Source organism: Balaenoptera musculus, chromosome 6 (assembly GCF_009873245.2).
Source record: "Balaenoptera musculus isolate JJ_BM4_2016_0621 chromosome 6, mBalMus1.pri.v3, whole genome shotgun sequence".
Taxonomy (NCBI): domain Eukaryota; kingdom Metazoa; phylum Chordata; class Mammalia; order Artiodactyla; family Balaenopteridae; genus Balaenoptera; species Balaenoptera musculus.
This window is the reverse complement of record NC_045790.1, coordinates 104313894-104328305: the sequence shown is the minus strand read 5'-3', so window position 1 is coordinate 104328305 and position 14412 is coordinate 104313894. Positions and strand designations below refer to the sequence as shown.

Here is a 14412-nt window from a genome sequence, read left to right as displayed (position 1 = left end):
GTTAGGGTTTCAACATATGAATTTTGGGGAGACAAGAACATTCAGTCTATAGCTGACCTACTATGGCAACTGCTATAGGGGAGCAGACAATAAAGTTCTAGAAGTCCACTGGCAATCTGTTTTCTTACAGAATCAGATAGCAAGAGTACTGAGTTGTGAAACAGTAGAATCACAGGCTATTTTGGGGGCAGGACTCAAACATTCCATTTCATTTTTCCAGAATGTTAAAGCTTAAAGGAAACTTAAAGGAAGCTCAACCATTTACTTCAGCAACCTCATTTCAGCAGAGAAAAGGAAATAGTCAGAACCTCATCTGAGTTCATGTAAGCCAGTGGCAGAGCTGAAACTAGTACCCAGACACTTCCTAACTTCATGGCCAGGGCTCTTTTTGCTAACTTGATCCCCTTTTTGTTTAGTATCCACAGGAAGTTCTTATGATTAAATATTATTGAATCCTTGACTATTACCAAATTGACCAGGAAGAGATTTTTAATTAAAACAAAACAATCTGCATAATAATGAAGTTATAATTAGATATTTAAATTATTTTTCCAGACTGGTAAAATGTGGCTGGGCCTCCAGGGTTTCCCTTGGACAATCAGAAATGTAAATATCGATTATCTGGCTCTGGATAAAAACTTGAAATTCATGGCAAAAGACTCTTACCACTGAGGTTTGCCACTAAAATCACTAGCGAAAACAATGCAAATAGGTTTCAGAAAACACAAGGCTGACTGGATGGAAGGAAAGAGAAACATCAGAACACGCTGCTATTTCATTATTCTTTTATTTATTAAAAGAATCTGTTAAGGAAGCCATTCTGATGTAAATTTTTGGTACTAAGCAAAATAAATAAACAGTCACTGATACAAAAGGTGAAAAATAACCAAAAGAAAGAAGGATCAGAGGATGATTCTGGAAGCTGGAGACCAGAAAGCGCCCTCTTTTCCCTCCATTCTCAACTCCAATTTATTTGATTTACCAGACCCAAATAGCTATAGGTCTTACAGATGGGAGTAAGAGAGCCCGTAGGAGTCCCTGTGGATTACTTATTAGGGTTTCTTTCCCCTGTGCCTGACAAGTTCTAACTAGAGACTAGGATTGAGGAACCCTCTGTCAAAGACCAGAAAGAACATAAAACTAAAAATCCAGGAGTATTTGGTCTGCAGAAATTTATTCCATGAAGCCAAGGGTAGTTCAATATCAAGAAGTCTATCATAGGCTGATAACGTATCTACTCCATCAACAAGTTAAAGAAAATCATATTCACTATTAAGTGCTGAAAAAGTCCTTCATAAAATTTCAGCAGACATTCCTAATAAAAAAAATCAAAGCCTGAGATAGAATAAAATCACTTAAATAAAATAAAAAGTATTACCAAAAAAACCCCACAATTGAATAGCATGCTTTCCAGAAGTCTGAAAAACTAAGACCATTTTAATTAAAATCAGGAACTCAATAGGGATGCTAGTTATCACCACCATCATTAAACACTGTCTTAAAGCTTCTATCAAATATAAAAACAAAAACAAGAAAATTTAGTAGCCTGCATAAACAGTGAAAAAAGAAGTGAAACTGTTTTTGCTGCTGATATTATCATATACCTGAAAATCTTAAAAGATGCTAGTATAAAATTAGGAGGATTAATCAAAATATCAAGATGTAGATGGATAGAGAATTAGAAAAAATTAATGCCTATTCTCTGTTGTAGCAATTAGTTATTTAGAAATGGAAATCAGAAAAAAAAATATTCCATTTGCTATAGTGAGAACACTCTAAGATAATTCTTAGGAATAAATTTAACAAAAGAGGAACAAGACATATATGAAGGCAACTCTGAAGTCTTTAACAGACATAAAATAAGACCTTGACAAGTGGAAAGGCATACCATATTCTCAGATGTAAAGATATTATAACCTAAATTAATGTGTAAATTAAATGTAATTCAAACTAGAATCCTTATATAACCTTACAGGATAATGGTGAGACTGGAGAAAATGACTTTAAAGTTTATATGGAAGATTAAATATGCAAAAATAGATAAGAAAAATATGAAACAGGAAACAGTGAAAAAAAGACTTGCTTTACCGGATATTAGAACATAACTCAAAGCCTCTTTAACCAAAACGGTATTGGTATAGGAATACACAAAAATAAATAAATAGAACAAGCTAGAAATCAATCCCAGCATATATGAGAATTTAAGATATAACAAAGATGGCAGTTCTACTCAGTAGGAAAATAGAAGTAGCACAACTGGTTATCCATCTGGGAGAAAGTAAAATTGGACTGCTATCATATGCCATGTACAAAAATAAATTCCAGATGGATTAAAGACGTAAAAATATAACACGTACAATAAAAATCTCACAAGGAAACGTTGGAAAGTATATTTACAAAATCTAGAGGTAGGAGAGACCTTAACCAAGATGCAATTTTCTACATAAAAACTGAAAGTGTTTCGTATGGCGTGAAACCACAAAGTTAATATAAATCTAAAATTCTAGAAAGATATTTATAATGAAGCTACAAAGAATATAATTATATAAAGTACTTAGAAACTGACATCTTAAAGTTAACAGAAAAATATACTTGGGGCTTCCCTGGTGGCACAGTGGTTAGGAATCCGCCTGCCAATGCAGGGGACACGGGTTCGTGCCCCGGTCCGGGAAGATCCCACATGCCGCGGAGCGGCTAGGCCCGTGAGCCACAACTACTGAGCCTGCGCGTCTGGAGCCTGTGCTCTGCAATGGGAGAGGCCACGACAGTGAGAGGCCCGCGCACCGCGATGAAGAGTGGCCCCCGCTCGCCGCAACTGGAGAAAGCCCTCGCACAGAAACTAAGACCCAACACAGCCAAAAATAAATAAATAAATAAATAAATTTATTAAAAAAAAAAAAAGAAAAATATACAAAGAATATAAAGAGATAATTCATGGAAGAGCAAATCGCTCAGATTTATTTGTAGTCAGGGAACTGCAAACTAAATACATACTGGCATCACTTACATCCACTGACAGCAAAAATTACAGTGATAACTAATACTGTTTGGGATATGTGTTAATAGGTACTTTCCTACATTGCTGGTGGAACTGTGAACTGTCATAGCCTTTCAGAGAGGCAATCTGGACATAAGTAAATTAAATACAAAAATTAAATAACAAGTTTAAAAAACATATTACCCTTTGATCCAACAATCACACTACTGAGACTATTCAATAAAAGTCAAAGATTTAGAACATGTGTAAGGTTGTTTAGTAAACACTATTTAGAGGCTAAAAACTGGAAACAAAATAAATGCCTACCAATAGAAGAATAACTGAATAAAAGACTGCACTGTCTTAGTCTGCCTGGGTTTCTATAACAAAACACCATAGACTGGATGGCTTATAAACAGCAGAATTTTATTGCTCATAATTCTGGAGGCTAGAAGTGTAAGATCAGAGTGCCACACAGTTGGGCTCTGGTGAAGGCCCTCTTCTGGGCTGCACAGTGCCGACTTCTAGTTGTATCCTCACATGGTGGAAGGTGGGGAGGGATCTTTCCCGAGACTCTTTTATAATGGTGCTAACCCAAGCATGAGGGTTCTGCCCTCATGGCCTAATCACCTCCCAAAGGCCCTGCTTCATTACTATCACCTTGGTATAGTGGTTAGGTTTCAACATGAATTTTAAGGGACACATTCAGACCATAGCACCTGCTATCAATATACACAAGAATGTTCACAGCAGCTTTATAAAAGCTAAAACAGGGAGAAAAAAAAAGCCACAAACATCTATAATAGCAGAACAGATTTTTTTAAAGTGTGATTTATTCATACAATGGAATATTCTCAGCAATTAAAAAAACGAAAACAAATAAAAAATGAACTACTGATACACTCCCAAAATGGATGAGCAAAAGAAGTCAAATACAAACGAGTACATGCTGCATGACTGTATGATTGTTTGTAAATGAAGTTCAAGAACAATCAAAACTAATCTAGGGAAAGAGAAGTCAGAATACAGTTAAGTCCCCTACATATGAACGAGTTCTGTTCTGAGAGCGCTTTCGTAAGTCCAATCTGTTCCCAAGTCCAACAAAGTTAGCCTAGGTACCCAACTAACACAATAGGCTATATAGTACTGTACTGTAATAGGTTTATAATACTTTTCACACAAACAATACATAAAAAACAAATAAAAACAAAAAATAAAGAAAACATTTTTAACCTTATAGTACAGTACCTTGAAAAGTACAGTAGTACCAGCTACATCACCACTGCTTTCATGCTGGCTTCTGGACATCCTGGGCTTGAAATAAAGATTCTGTACTACTGTACTCTATACAGTACTGTACAGTAAAGAACACAAAAGCACAACCACTTGTACACGATGCACCGCATGACAATGTACGCCAGATATGTGAACTAACTTACATGACTGGACATGCAAACGTGTTTGCATCTTTGAAAGTTCGCAACTTGAAGGTTCGTATGTAGGGGACTTACTGTATTGGTTTTTCAGGGGTGGCGTAGGAGTGGTTATGACCAGAAAGGGACAATAATAACTTTTTGGGGTGATGGATATATTCTTCCTTTTGGTAATGATCAGAGCAGTGTATAAATATGTAATTGAGCTGTACACTTTAAAGTTGTGTATTTTAGCCTATGTAAATTACAGCTTGCTGTAAAAATAAATTTTAAAAAGTTTAAAGTAGTTTCTCCTCTCAAAAAAATTCAGAGCAAATTTTTTAAATGTCAATTACAATAATAACTACCAGGTTCCCATTCGAGAAACAGATATCATCATTTTCACGGAACCAGAAAAACAGAATACTTCATGTCTTTAAATTATCTCTATGAGTAGCCACACCAAAAATATTTAAGAAATAATTTTTGGCCAAATATTTCAAAGGACTTCAAAATGTTATAATTACATATCCAAAATAGGATTTGCCAATAAAAGAAAAAAATCAACTAAGTGTACTTTTGCTAGCCATACATGTTGCATAACCTCATTCTTCCATGTCTCCAATGATACTATGAGTACAACGCTCTGCCATTCTTCCATGCCTGGGGAGATCTTTTCTGGAACCCATCTTAAACATCATATTTCTGATAAAGACTCTCCTATTCCCCCAGGCTGAATTAATCACTCCTTCTGATGGTTCCCACTGTGCTTTTCCAGACTATCACATGATTTATGTTAATTGCTTTTGTGTTTGACCTCCTAGCTCCAACACTGTGGTTGTAATAGGCACTCAATACAGCTGGTTAAACAATAACATCAACATAATGAAGGGAAACAGAATATTAGTTCCTGAGGGAAAATACATCTGTCTGGAAACAAGATGATGAATAGAAACACTAATATTTTGAGCAAATAAAAGTCATTTTTCTCCACTTAGAGGGTGGGATAGGGAGGGTGGGAGGCAGATGCAAGAGGGAGGAGATATGGGGATATATGTATATGTATAGCTGATTCACTTTGTTATAAAGCAGAAACTAACACACCATTCTAAAGCAATTATACTCTAATAAAGGTGTTAAAAAAGAAGTCATACTTCTGCTGAGGAAAGATCTGATTTCATGTTCAAATGTTGTCCTTACCTATAAGGTTTTTTTTTTTTTTTTAAATTATAGTTTTATAGAGATACTATTCACCTCATAAGGTTTTAATATATTTTTAAAAGAAGTCCCACCTTTTGTCACATTGAAAAATTCTCATATATTACTGGGGGTTCTGAGAAATTCATTCATAATTCAGGTTTGGGATTTGTATACCACTGGAGAAACTGCTTCCTAAAGATAAAAACTTGAATAATTTTAGAAGACAAAAACAAAACTTATAACCAGTACCATGGGTCCTGCAAAAGGCACAAAGCACAGCCTGACCTTGCAAAAAATTAGTTTAAATTCTTGTATACTTGTACAAGGAATAATTTCGTTCCTTCACTTGCAAAAACCTTGAGCAATTCATGAACTTGAGAAGGGGATACTATAAAAAATAGAATTCTTCACTTTAGAGGAATGGACTAAAAGGGAATATGGTTTAAGATAAAAGAACCATGTTCTTCCAATTGTAAAAACTAGGACTAGGCCTTATCTACAAAGAGCACATTTCTGTGAAGTGTGAAAAGGAATAAAATAAACAAAGGAAAGTTTTTACACATGGCATAGCACAACTGACCTGACTAAGAATGAAATTATGGTCAAAAGAGATTCAGATACACAAAGGGTAGAGGCCATCTTTTGCCTCTGAGGTGAAAAGGAAGGAAGAAAACCTATGCCTTCTCCTTTGTGCCAACACTAGCACTAACTCTGGGACAGAAGTATGAAAGTTCTACTCTTACATCAGATAAAGGAATTATACAAAATTCTTAGAAATCAAGTAGCCACAATGATCTTTTTATAATAAATTTCTAGAAGAACTAATGCTGAAGCTGAATTATCATCCCCTTACCTTTGTGATGAGAATTCGGTATTTTTCTACCAGGTGGTCATTGTTGTGACAACCTGCTAGCAGCTGCCAGACTTCTCCTCGAAGAGCTTCAGGAACACCGCTTCTTACTAAGGATGACAACTGCTTTGGCCTCACGCTCAAGTTAAGATGCCTAAAAATAAAGCCATAATCCATAAGTGCATAAAAGATAGCTTCTCTAAAAGAGTGTTATTTTTATGAAAGCTAAACTAAATGATATACAAAGACTTAATAAAGGTAATATATTTTAAAAAAAAAGCCATTGAACTAGATGTGGCCAATATAACTGTAAAAGATTGAGTGGAGGAAAGAATTCTGAAGTCAGACTGCTTCTTAAAGTATTTTTAAATTATTACTCTACTTTTTTTTTTTTTTTGATAAAAAGCAAAACTGGAAACCACAGCTTTATGGTTGCAGTTTGTATATGAAAAACAAAGCAAAATTCCAATCATTTGACACATAGCCAAAGATAAGAGCTCGACTCTGCATCAAAATTGATAAGTGAACTGTGTATTTTTACGTTTTACATTTAAATATACATTTGTTCCAAATTAGAATAAATATAAAGATATATGATTTCAGCAGTTTTTATGACACCTTACTTCCAGTAACTTTTCTGAGTAACTATGGTGAATAAGAAAGTTTCTACTGTACTATTATAACATCAAAACAAGTCATTAAAGTCCTTGAGCTTCATTTATCTCATCTACAAAATGGGGGAAATAAAACAACTTTTTTTGGGGGGACGTGCTGTGCGGCATGTGGGATCTCAGTTCCAAGACCAGGGATCAAACCCATGCCCCCACTGCAGTGGAAGCACAGAGTCCTAACCACTGGACCGCCAGGGAATTCCCTAAAATACTTTTTTTGGGAGGAAATAAAACATCTTGAGGGACTTCCCAGTTGGCACAGTGGTTAAGACTCCGAGCTCCCAATGCAGGGGCCCAGGGTTTGATCGCTAGTCAGGGAACTAGATCCCACATGCATGCCGCAACTAAGAGCTCGCATGCCACAACTAAGGAGCCCAAGAGCCACAACTAAGACACGGTGCAACCAAATAAATAAACAAACAATAAATAAAGGAAACATAGCATTAAGTTATTAAAAAAATCTTGAAATGTTGGTATTAGTTTACAAAGTGCTTTTGTATATAATTTTATTTGCTGCTTACAACAACCATCTGAGGTATGTGGTAGTATCTCCAGTTCTACAGATGCAGAAAGAAGTTCAGGGAAGTTGACTACAAGACTGAGGTAGCCTCAAACTCTAAGACCAATGAATGCGCTATATGTTACGTCATAGCTGCTTTGTGATTTGAAAGCCACCACTACTGACACATAAAGCAGGATCCTGACACAGAGGAATTCCTGTGACTATCAGATTTAAACAGAAGTTACTGGTACAAAATGACCACTATCAAAATACAAAAAGGTCTGAGACTTTTCTCAAAATTCTCCCAGAATACTAGCACAATAATGTGCAGTACATTTAAAAATGGTTAATTCTGTTATGCTAGCACCCTAATATAAGAGCTATAGATAATTCAGTATAGTTTTGGCTTTGCTTAGAAAAAAAAAACCTATATACAAGTTGAACAGGTGGGAGCAGAAAGGACAAAAGTAGTCCTATTACCTAATTCAAGGATTGGTACACTTTGGCCTGTGGGACAAATCTGTCTCACCATGTGTTTCTGTAAATCAACTCTTATTGAAACAGCCATTTTTATTTCTTTATGTACTGTCTATGGCTGCTTTCACACTGCAACAGCAGAGTTGAGTAGTTGCAACAGAGACTATTGACCACAAAGCCTAAAACATTTATACTTAGCTCTTTACAAAAAAAATAAACCTAACCCTAGGATTATTTGATAACCCTAGCTTGATTTATATTGATAAAATTATTTTCAGAATAATTTTATGTCACTGATAATAATAACTGGCTAACTCAGCATACTATTTTATTACTGACATTAGTTCTCTTATTGACTAAAATTCATATCAAAATGAACGTGGAGAATTAGAGCGCAAAGGTATATTTATTACAATTACTGCCACTAAAATCTAATGTAGTGTTAAATAAACCAGCTTTGACTGTGTTAAAAATTCTGGGTGCTGTTTACTAACTAGAATTGCTGACTTAATCTCTAAGCCAGTTTCCTCATCTATAAAAATGGATACTATTTTATAAGGTTGTTATAGTTGAAATAGAGCACATAACTTAGCACAGCACCAGATACGTGGTAAATCTATTACTTCTTACTATGATTACTACCATTACAACATCAATTATTTTTAATCTAGAATAATCCTGAGTGGTGGTTCTACAGACTTGTATTTTGTAAATGAAGAAACAGACTCAAAAGAGTTAAGTGACCTGCCCAACATCACACAGCTTAGAAATAGGAGAGGTAGGATTTGAAGCCAGGTCTACCAAGCTCTAAAACTCCATGATATTGTGATGGTTCCTATTACAGAACACATATAATAATGATGAAAAAAATAATGACAAAATGAATTGAAGAAGAGAAACTGTATTATTATTTCTAAAGACATGACTGAAACCAGCAAAAACAGTTTTAAACACCCTGAAAGACAGTTGAGACAGATGGAACCTTAGTTAATATATTTGAAGGAGTTGGGGCTTCCCTGGTGGCGCAGTGGTTGAGAATCTGCCTGCCAATGCAGGGGACACGGGTTCGAGCCCTGGTCTGGGAAGATCCCACATGCCGCGGAGCAACTGGGCCCGTGAGCCACAACTACTGAGCCTGAGCGTCTGGAGCCTCTGCTCCGCAACAAGAGAGGCCGCGATAGTGAGAGGCCCGCGCACCGCGATGAAGAGTGGCCCCCACTCGCCGCAACTGGAGAAAGCCCTCACACAGAAACGAAGACCCAACACAGCCAAAAATAAAAAATAATAAATAAATAATAAATAAAAAAATTAAAAAATATATATATATATTTGAAGGAGTAAGATAAGGATATCATTTAATCAAATGAATAACAAAATGAATAAACAAAGCTTGATAACAAAACAAATTCCAAGCAATTGTATAAAATGTTGGTGAGTTCATTTTATAAAACCTAGATGCTATATATAAATAATTTAAAATACGCTATTATATAACCATGTCACGACTCAATTACATTTCTATTTTAGAGCAGAAACCTTTTTATACAGATGAAATTCCTGCCAGCAGCAGTCCAAACACTCCAAAATCACTGAACTGAAAATATATTGTGATGAGAGCATCAGCAGGTTTGTCTCCTGATTGCTAAAGGAATATCAAAAATAAATGAAAACTATTCCCCTGGGGGGCTTTTGCAGAGTTCATTTATTAAAACCACTTGTGTAAAGACAAACCATGCTTTGGTTTGCATTTTCCTCCTGTACACATTTGACATTTCCCAATGTGGAGAGTGTTTTACCAGAAGTGTAAAGCACTGTGAGAGTGCTAGAAGCAGATGATGCCCATTTGTAGTCCCATCCCTTAAGGGCATGAAGTTTTTTTTAATGCTGAGACACGGTTTTACTAAGAATAGAGCGAAGGTTTCAACAGTTAAAACTTCAGAGAAAAATCAGACTCCAAAGTAACAGGTCCATGGGGAGCTAACAGACAACCCTAATAACCAGAAAGTCAGAAATAGAAAACTACTCAGATCACTTTCAAGTTCAGCTCTTTTCAGCATATACAGGCATCCTACACAATGGGGAAAGGAAACTACATAAATGTCTCACCAACTTGATTTACCAGAGTGTCTCTGATACCGTTAATAAATACCTGAAGGTAATGTACTCTCTTTAGACAGCCTAGAGGATAGTGTTTAATGTTGTTCTCAAACCATCTTTTGAGCGGATGAGAAATTCCTGAATTTTACAAGTGTTAGTAGGAAAAGTAATTGGTAGAGCAATTAATATATACCATGTTTATAACATGCTGCTCTGTCACCTGAGGCATATAACACAGATAAGGAAAAATCCCACCTGGAGTCTCTTACCATGGCTCTATGCATTGTGTGAGCATCTTCTAAACCTCCCTGTTTATTGTGTATAGTCTTAACTACTGTGTATTATCTTAACCAGTCAGTGGTTTCTAACCACTTTAATACAAATGACTTCTTTCCTTATTTATTCTCCCCATGCTTTCCATGTTTGAATAAATATTTTCTGCAGCAATGTGAATTTATTAGGTTTCTGATATTTTGAAAGTTGATTTCAGATCTTCACTACTACCCTTATAAACCTCTAAAAACAGAGATTCTAGAATGTGAACCTCATACTTAGGTTTTTATTATTGGCTCCAAAATTCAATAATGTTAGGTAAAATTCCATACCCATAAAATAAGAATTACAGGTGAAAAGGAGAACTATTCTATTACAACTTACCATTTAGACAGCAGTTCTCCCCATGTTTCAAGAATTTTCTCTGCACATTCTTTGGATACATCACCAGATCCACTCAAGAGAGGTTCATCGTTATCTTTAATAAACAAAACACACAAAAAAGGATAACAGAGGTGGCTATGCTAGCCAGAAGAATGACCTGGAAACATAACAGTCAAATTTGAAAGATTTTACTGGGAGCATAGTATCATAATTTCTCTCTTTTAGTATACAGTTATAAGTACGAGGAAAATAAAAATGGTCCTAGGTGGAATGTTGTTGTAATCTCTTTAATTCTCTTTTGCTTTTCATATAGGTCTATATTATGTCAACTGCAGAAAAGAGCCATATAATTATAAAATGATAGGACTCAAAATGCATGTTCTCTCACCTATTCCAAAGCAAACAGCTTTATACATGAAAATATATCGCAGTCTTATGTATAACAGTTAAAATTACAAACCACCTAAGCATAAGCTACAAAAATAGGAAAGCAGAGAATGTCAGAATAAATTATGATACATGTTTACAATGTAAATTTGTGTTGACACTTGTTTACATAATGATCTCACAAAATACCACATAAAATAAACATAAGAGCTAAATCTTCATTATAATCTACGTTAAAAAATAGAAAATAGTCTGGAATGAACTATACCAAAACATTAACACTGAGTGATGGAGTTATGATTTTTTTTTCCTCCTTTATGTTTTTATGACTTTCTAAATTTTCTACAATGACATAATTTATAATAGAAAGCACAAAAATATTTAAAAAAGGACCAAAATGAATCATTTCAAACTTAGTTCAAATAATTAGGAAATGTAAATTTGAATACGAAGTCAAAGATTATAAGACATAAAGACAGTGAAAAAAGTGGCAATGATAAAGGCATGTGAGACAAATTGAAAAGTGTAATGAAAGTGGGGGGAAAATATGAACTAAGACTTACTTAATAATCTTCTTTTGTTGGATACTTGGTGAGTTTTCAACTTTTTGCTACAAATAGTATCAGGATGAACATATCTCATTGCTTTTATTGGGTATATGCCCAGAAGAGAACTCCCTGGGTTAAAAAATGCATGCTTTTAAGGATTTTGAAACTTACTGACAAACTGCCTTCCAAAATGGTTTTACCAATTGATATTTGCACTAGTTGGGTACAACAGTACTTGTTTCCATGTGTCCTCAACCAATGCTGTATCTAGATTTTTTGGTTTAACCTGCCTTAAAAAGTTTTGATCTTTACACCTCTGATGATTACATCATGAATTGGCATCCCTTTAGAGATGGCATATCTGAGAGCACTGATTTTAAAGGCTCAGAAATCCAGGATACTTATTATTAAACTTATTCACATTATAATGCCTTGAACATTATCAGCAGTTTTCATAGTTGAGTTATGGCAGAGGACAGACTGAATATACGTGAGACCTCTGCAGATAGATAAGGAAAAGAGAAAGGCTCCAGTGCACTAAGATAAACTTCCCCTGCTTCATTATTTTGCTAGAATTGGCCCTACTTTCTATATGCCTCAAGTAATTCTCTACTCATTAAAAATGTCAATATAACACAACGTCTTTGGGGGACGGCAGCTACTAAAAAATGTACTAAAATTTACAAGAGATAATTCCTTTAAAGAGATTAGGAAGACGTATCTTACAAAATTCTCTTTTACTGTCTGGATGTGTTCAGAACGTTTTCTGAACACCTCCCATTTATAACTGCTGGCTTCCGGCCCTGTGAGCACAAATGTCCTATGGATAAAGGAGCCTCTTTAGAGGATTACAGCCATTTCTTTCCATGAAGCAAACATCACAACAGGACCAGTTTCCCCTGTTTGTATACTCCATTAGAGAGAATTAAAAGATGGCATGGCTGAAGTCTTCTTCAGTCCCAGTTCTCCTGTCGTTAACTTTTCACTATGGAAATGGACCCCAGGAGGGTTACTCATCCTGCCAATATTTACTGAGCATCTATTATATACCAGGAATTGGGTTACACACCAGGGAAATAATGTGGGGCAGAAAAGGACACGCTCTCTTCCTTTACAGAGCTGTGTTCTAGTGTTGCCTGATTCTCCCATGGGCTGCTGACTGCTGTTAGTCCTTATCTCTCCCCAGTTAAGAGCTGTCAGTAGAGGCCTTCTGAACCCCCTCAATTACATTAAAAATCCGTGCCTGCTAGAGATTAGAACTACATCTCAATCCTGATGTTATCTATTAGTTGGGCCCAAATTTCTTTGTAACTGGTAGATATCCTTTAACATCTATAGTATGGAGATTGGAGCAGTCTCTGGTTTCATAATAAATAGAGTGTCTTTCTCAATTTTGGGTGTTTTTTTAAATTCCTGAGTTTAAGGGGAGGAAAGTTCTATAAACTTTTATTTGCTCTGCATCTTAAGCAGTGTTGACCTAGAAGGGAAACTGAAAGTCTCCAGAACCAGTTATACAGTAGACAATCTCAAACAGTGGGAACAATTTCACCTTTCCCAGCCTTAAAACATGACTTAAATCGCCTCTGCAGGGAGACTATAAATTGTATCTCTGACTTCACAAAACAACATATGTGCTTTCTTTGCACTTCAAAATGCTTTATGTGAACTAAATGCCCAGAGATGGTGACAGAATAGAGCTCAGACTATTAACTCACAGACCTGGATTAAAATCCTCCCTGCCAATTTCCAGCTGTTGTGACCTTGGGCAAATTCACTTTTCTGAGATTCTATTTCCTTATGCTCAAAATAAGTATATTCAAAATAAGTCCTATTTTTCAGGATATTTGTGAGGACTATATAAACACAGTATTACTTTATAAACAAAGTACCTGTCTACCACATATTAAGCATCTAGTAACTGGTGGCCATCAATATTACTAATAAATGATCCTAAGCTGATTAGACACAGAAAAAGTAGAAGTTACAGGGAACAACAGAAAGTGGAAAGTAAGAGCTTGCTCTAAACTTGAAAAAAGAACATATAATCATGGATATGTATTTCTTTTAACCCAATCAGACATTCCTGCCACCTCCATGCTTTTGTTAATGTAATTTCTTAGCCAGAAGTGCCCAAACCAGCCCCTTTATCCCTGAATTCTCCTTGCACTTTAAAAGTTCCAGCTAAAAAACTATTCATGGTGCTCCACCACATACTCCACAATGAGAAATGAATTCTCGTCTATGAATTTTCTAAAACACTTCTTGTGACGCTCACATAGATACATGCCTCATATGACCTCTCGTAATCAGCTTGCTTTTGCCCTTAAAAATAAAGCTCTGGTACAAAATTATAAATTGGAAAATGCCTCCCAAACTTTCACTTTTCCTGTGTTCCTTCCCTTCATATCTCACTTGTATACTGCATCTTTTAACACAGATTGATAGAATAGTTTACAGATATAACCATAAAAAAAAAAAGAGGAAAAAATAAAGAACTGGTTGATTCCTAATACTTATCAGTGTGAAAATCCAATAATGTATAAATCAGTTGAGATGGGAACATTTATTGAGGTGGAAGCTGTGTCAAATTTGCTCTAAAAATGTGCTATATTAATACACTAAGCTAGCAGACTG

The 14412-nt window shown here is 35.5% G+C and overlaps 1 protein-coding gene across 4 annotated transcripts in view; it reads right to left on the bottom strand.

Annotated features, from left to right (window-relative positions):
- The window catches only part of RABGAP1 (RAB GTPase activating protein 1), a 159896-nt gene that overhangs the window by 73691 nt on the left and 71793 nt on the right, over window positions 1–14412 (bottom strand). For all 4 annotated transcript variants that reach the window (XM_036854765.1, XM_036854764.1, XM_036854766.1 and 1 more), the window contains 2 exons: window positions 10844–10937; window positions 6443–6593 (listed from right to left, as the gene is read on the bottom strand). In XM_036854765.1, the coding sequence (XP_036710660.1) occupies window positions 6443–6593; window positions 10844–10937 (245 nt within the window). The remainder of the gene's footprint in view (window positions 1–6442; window positions 6594–10843; window positions 10938–14412) is intronic.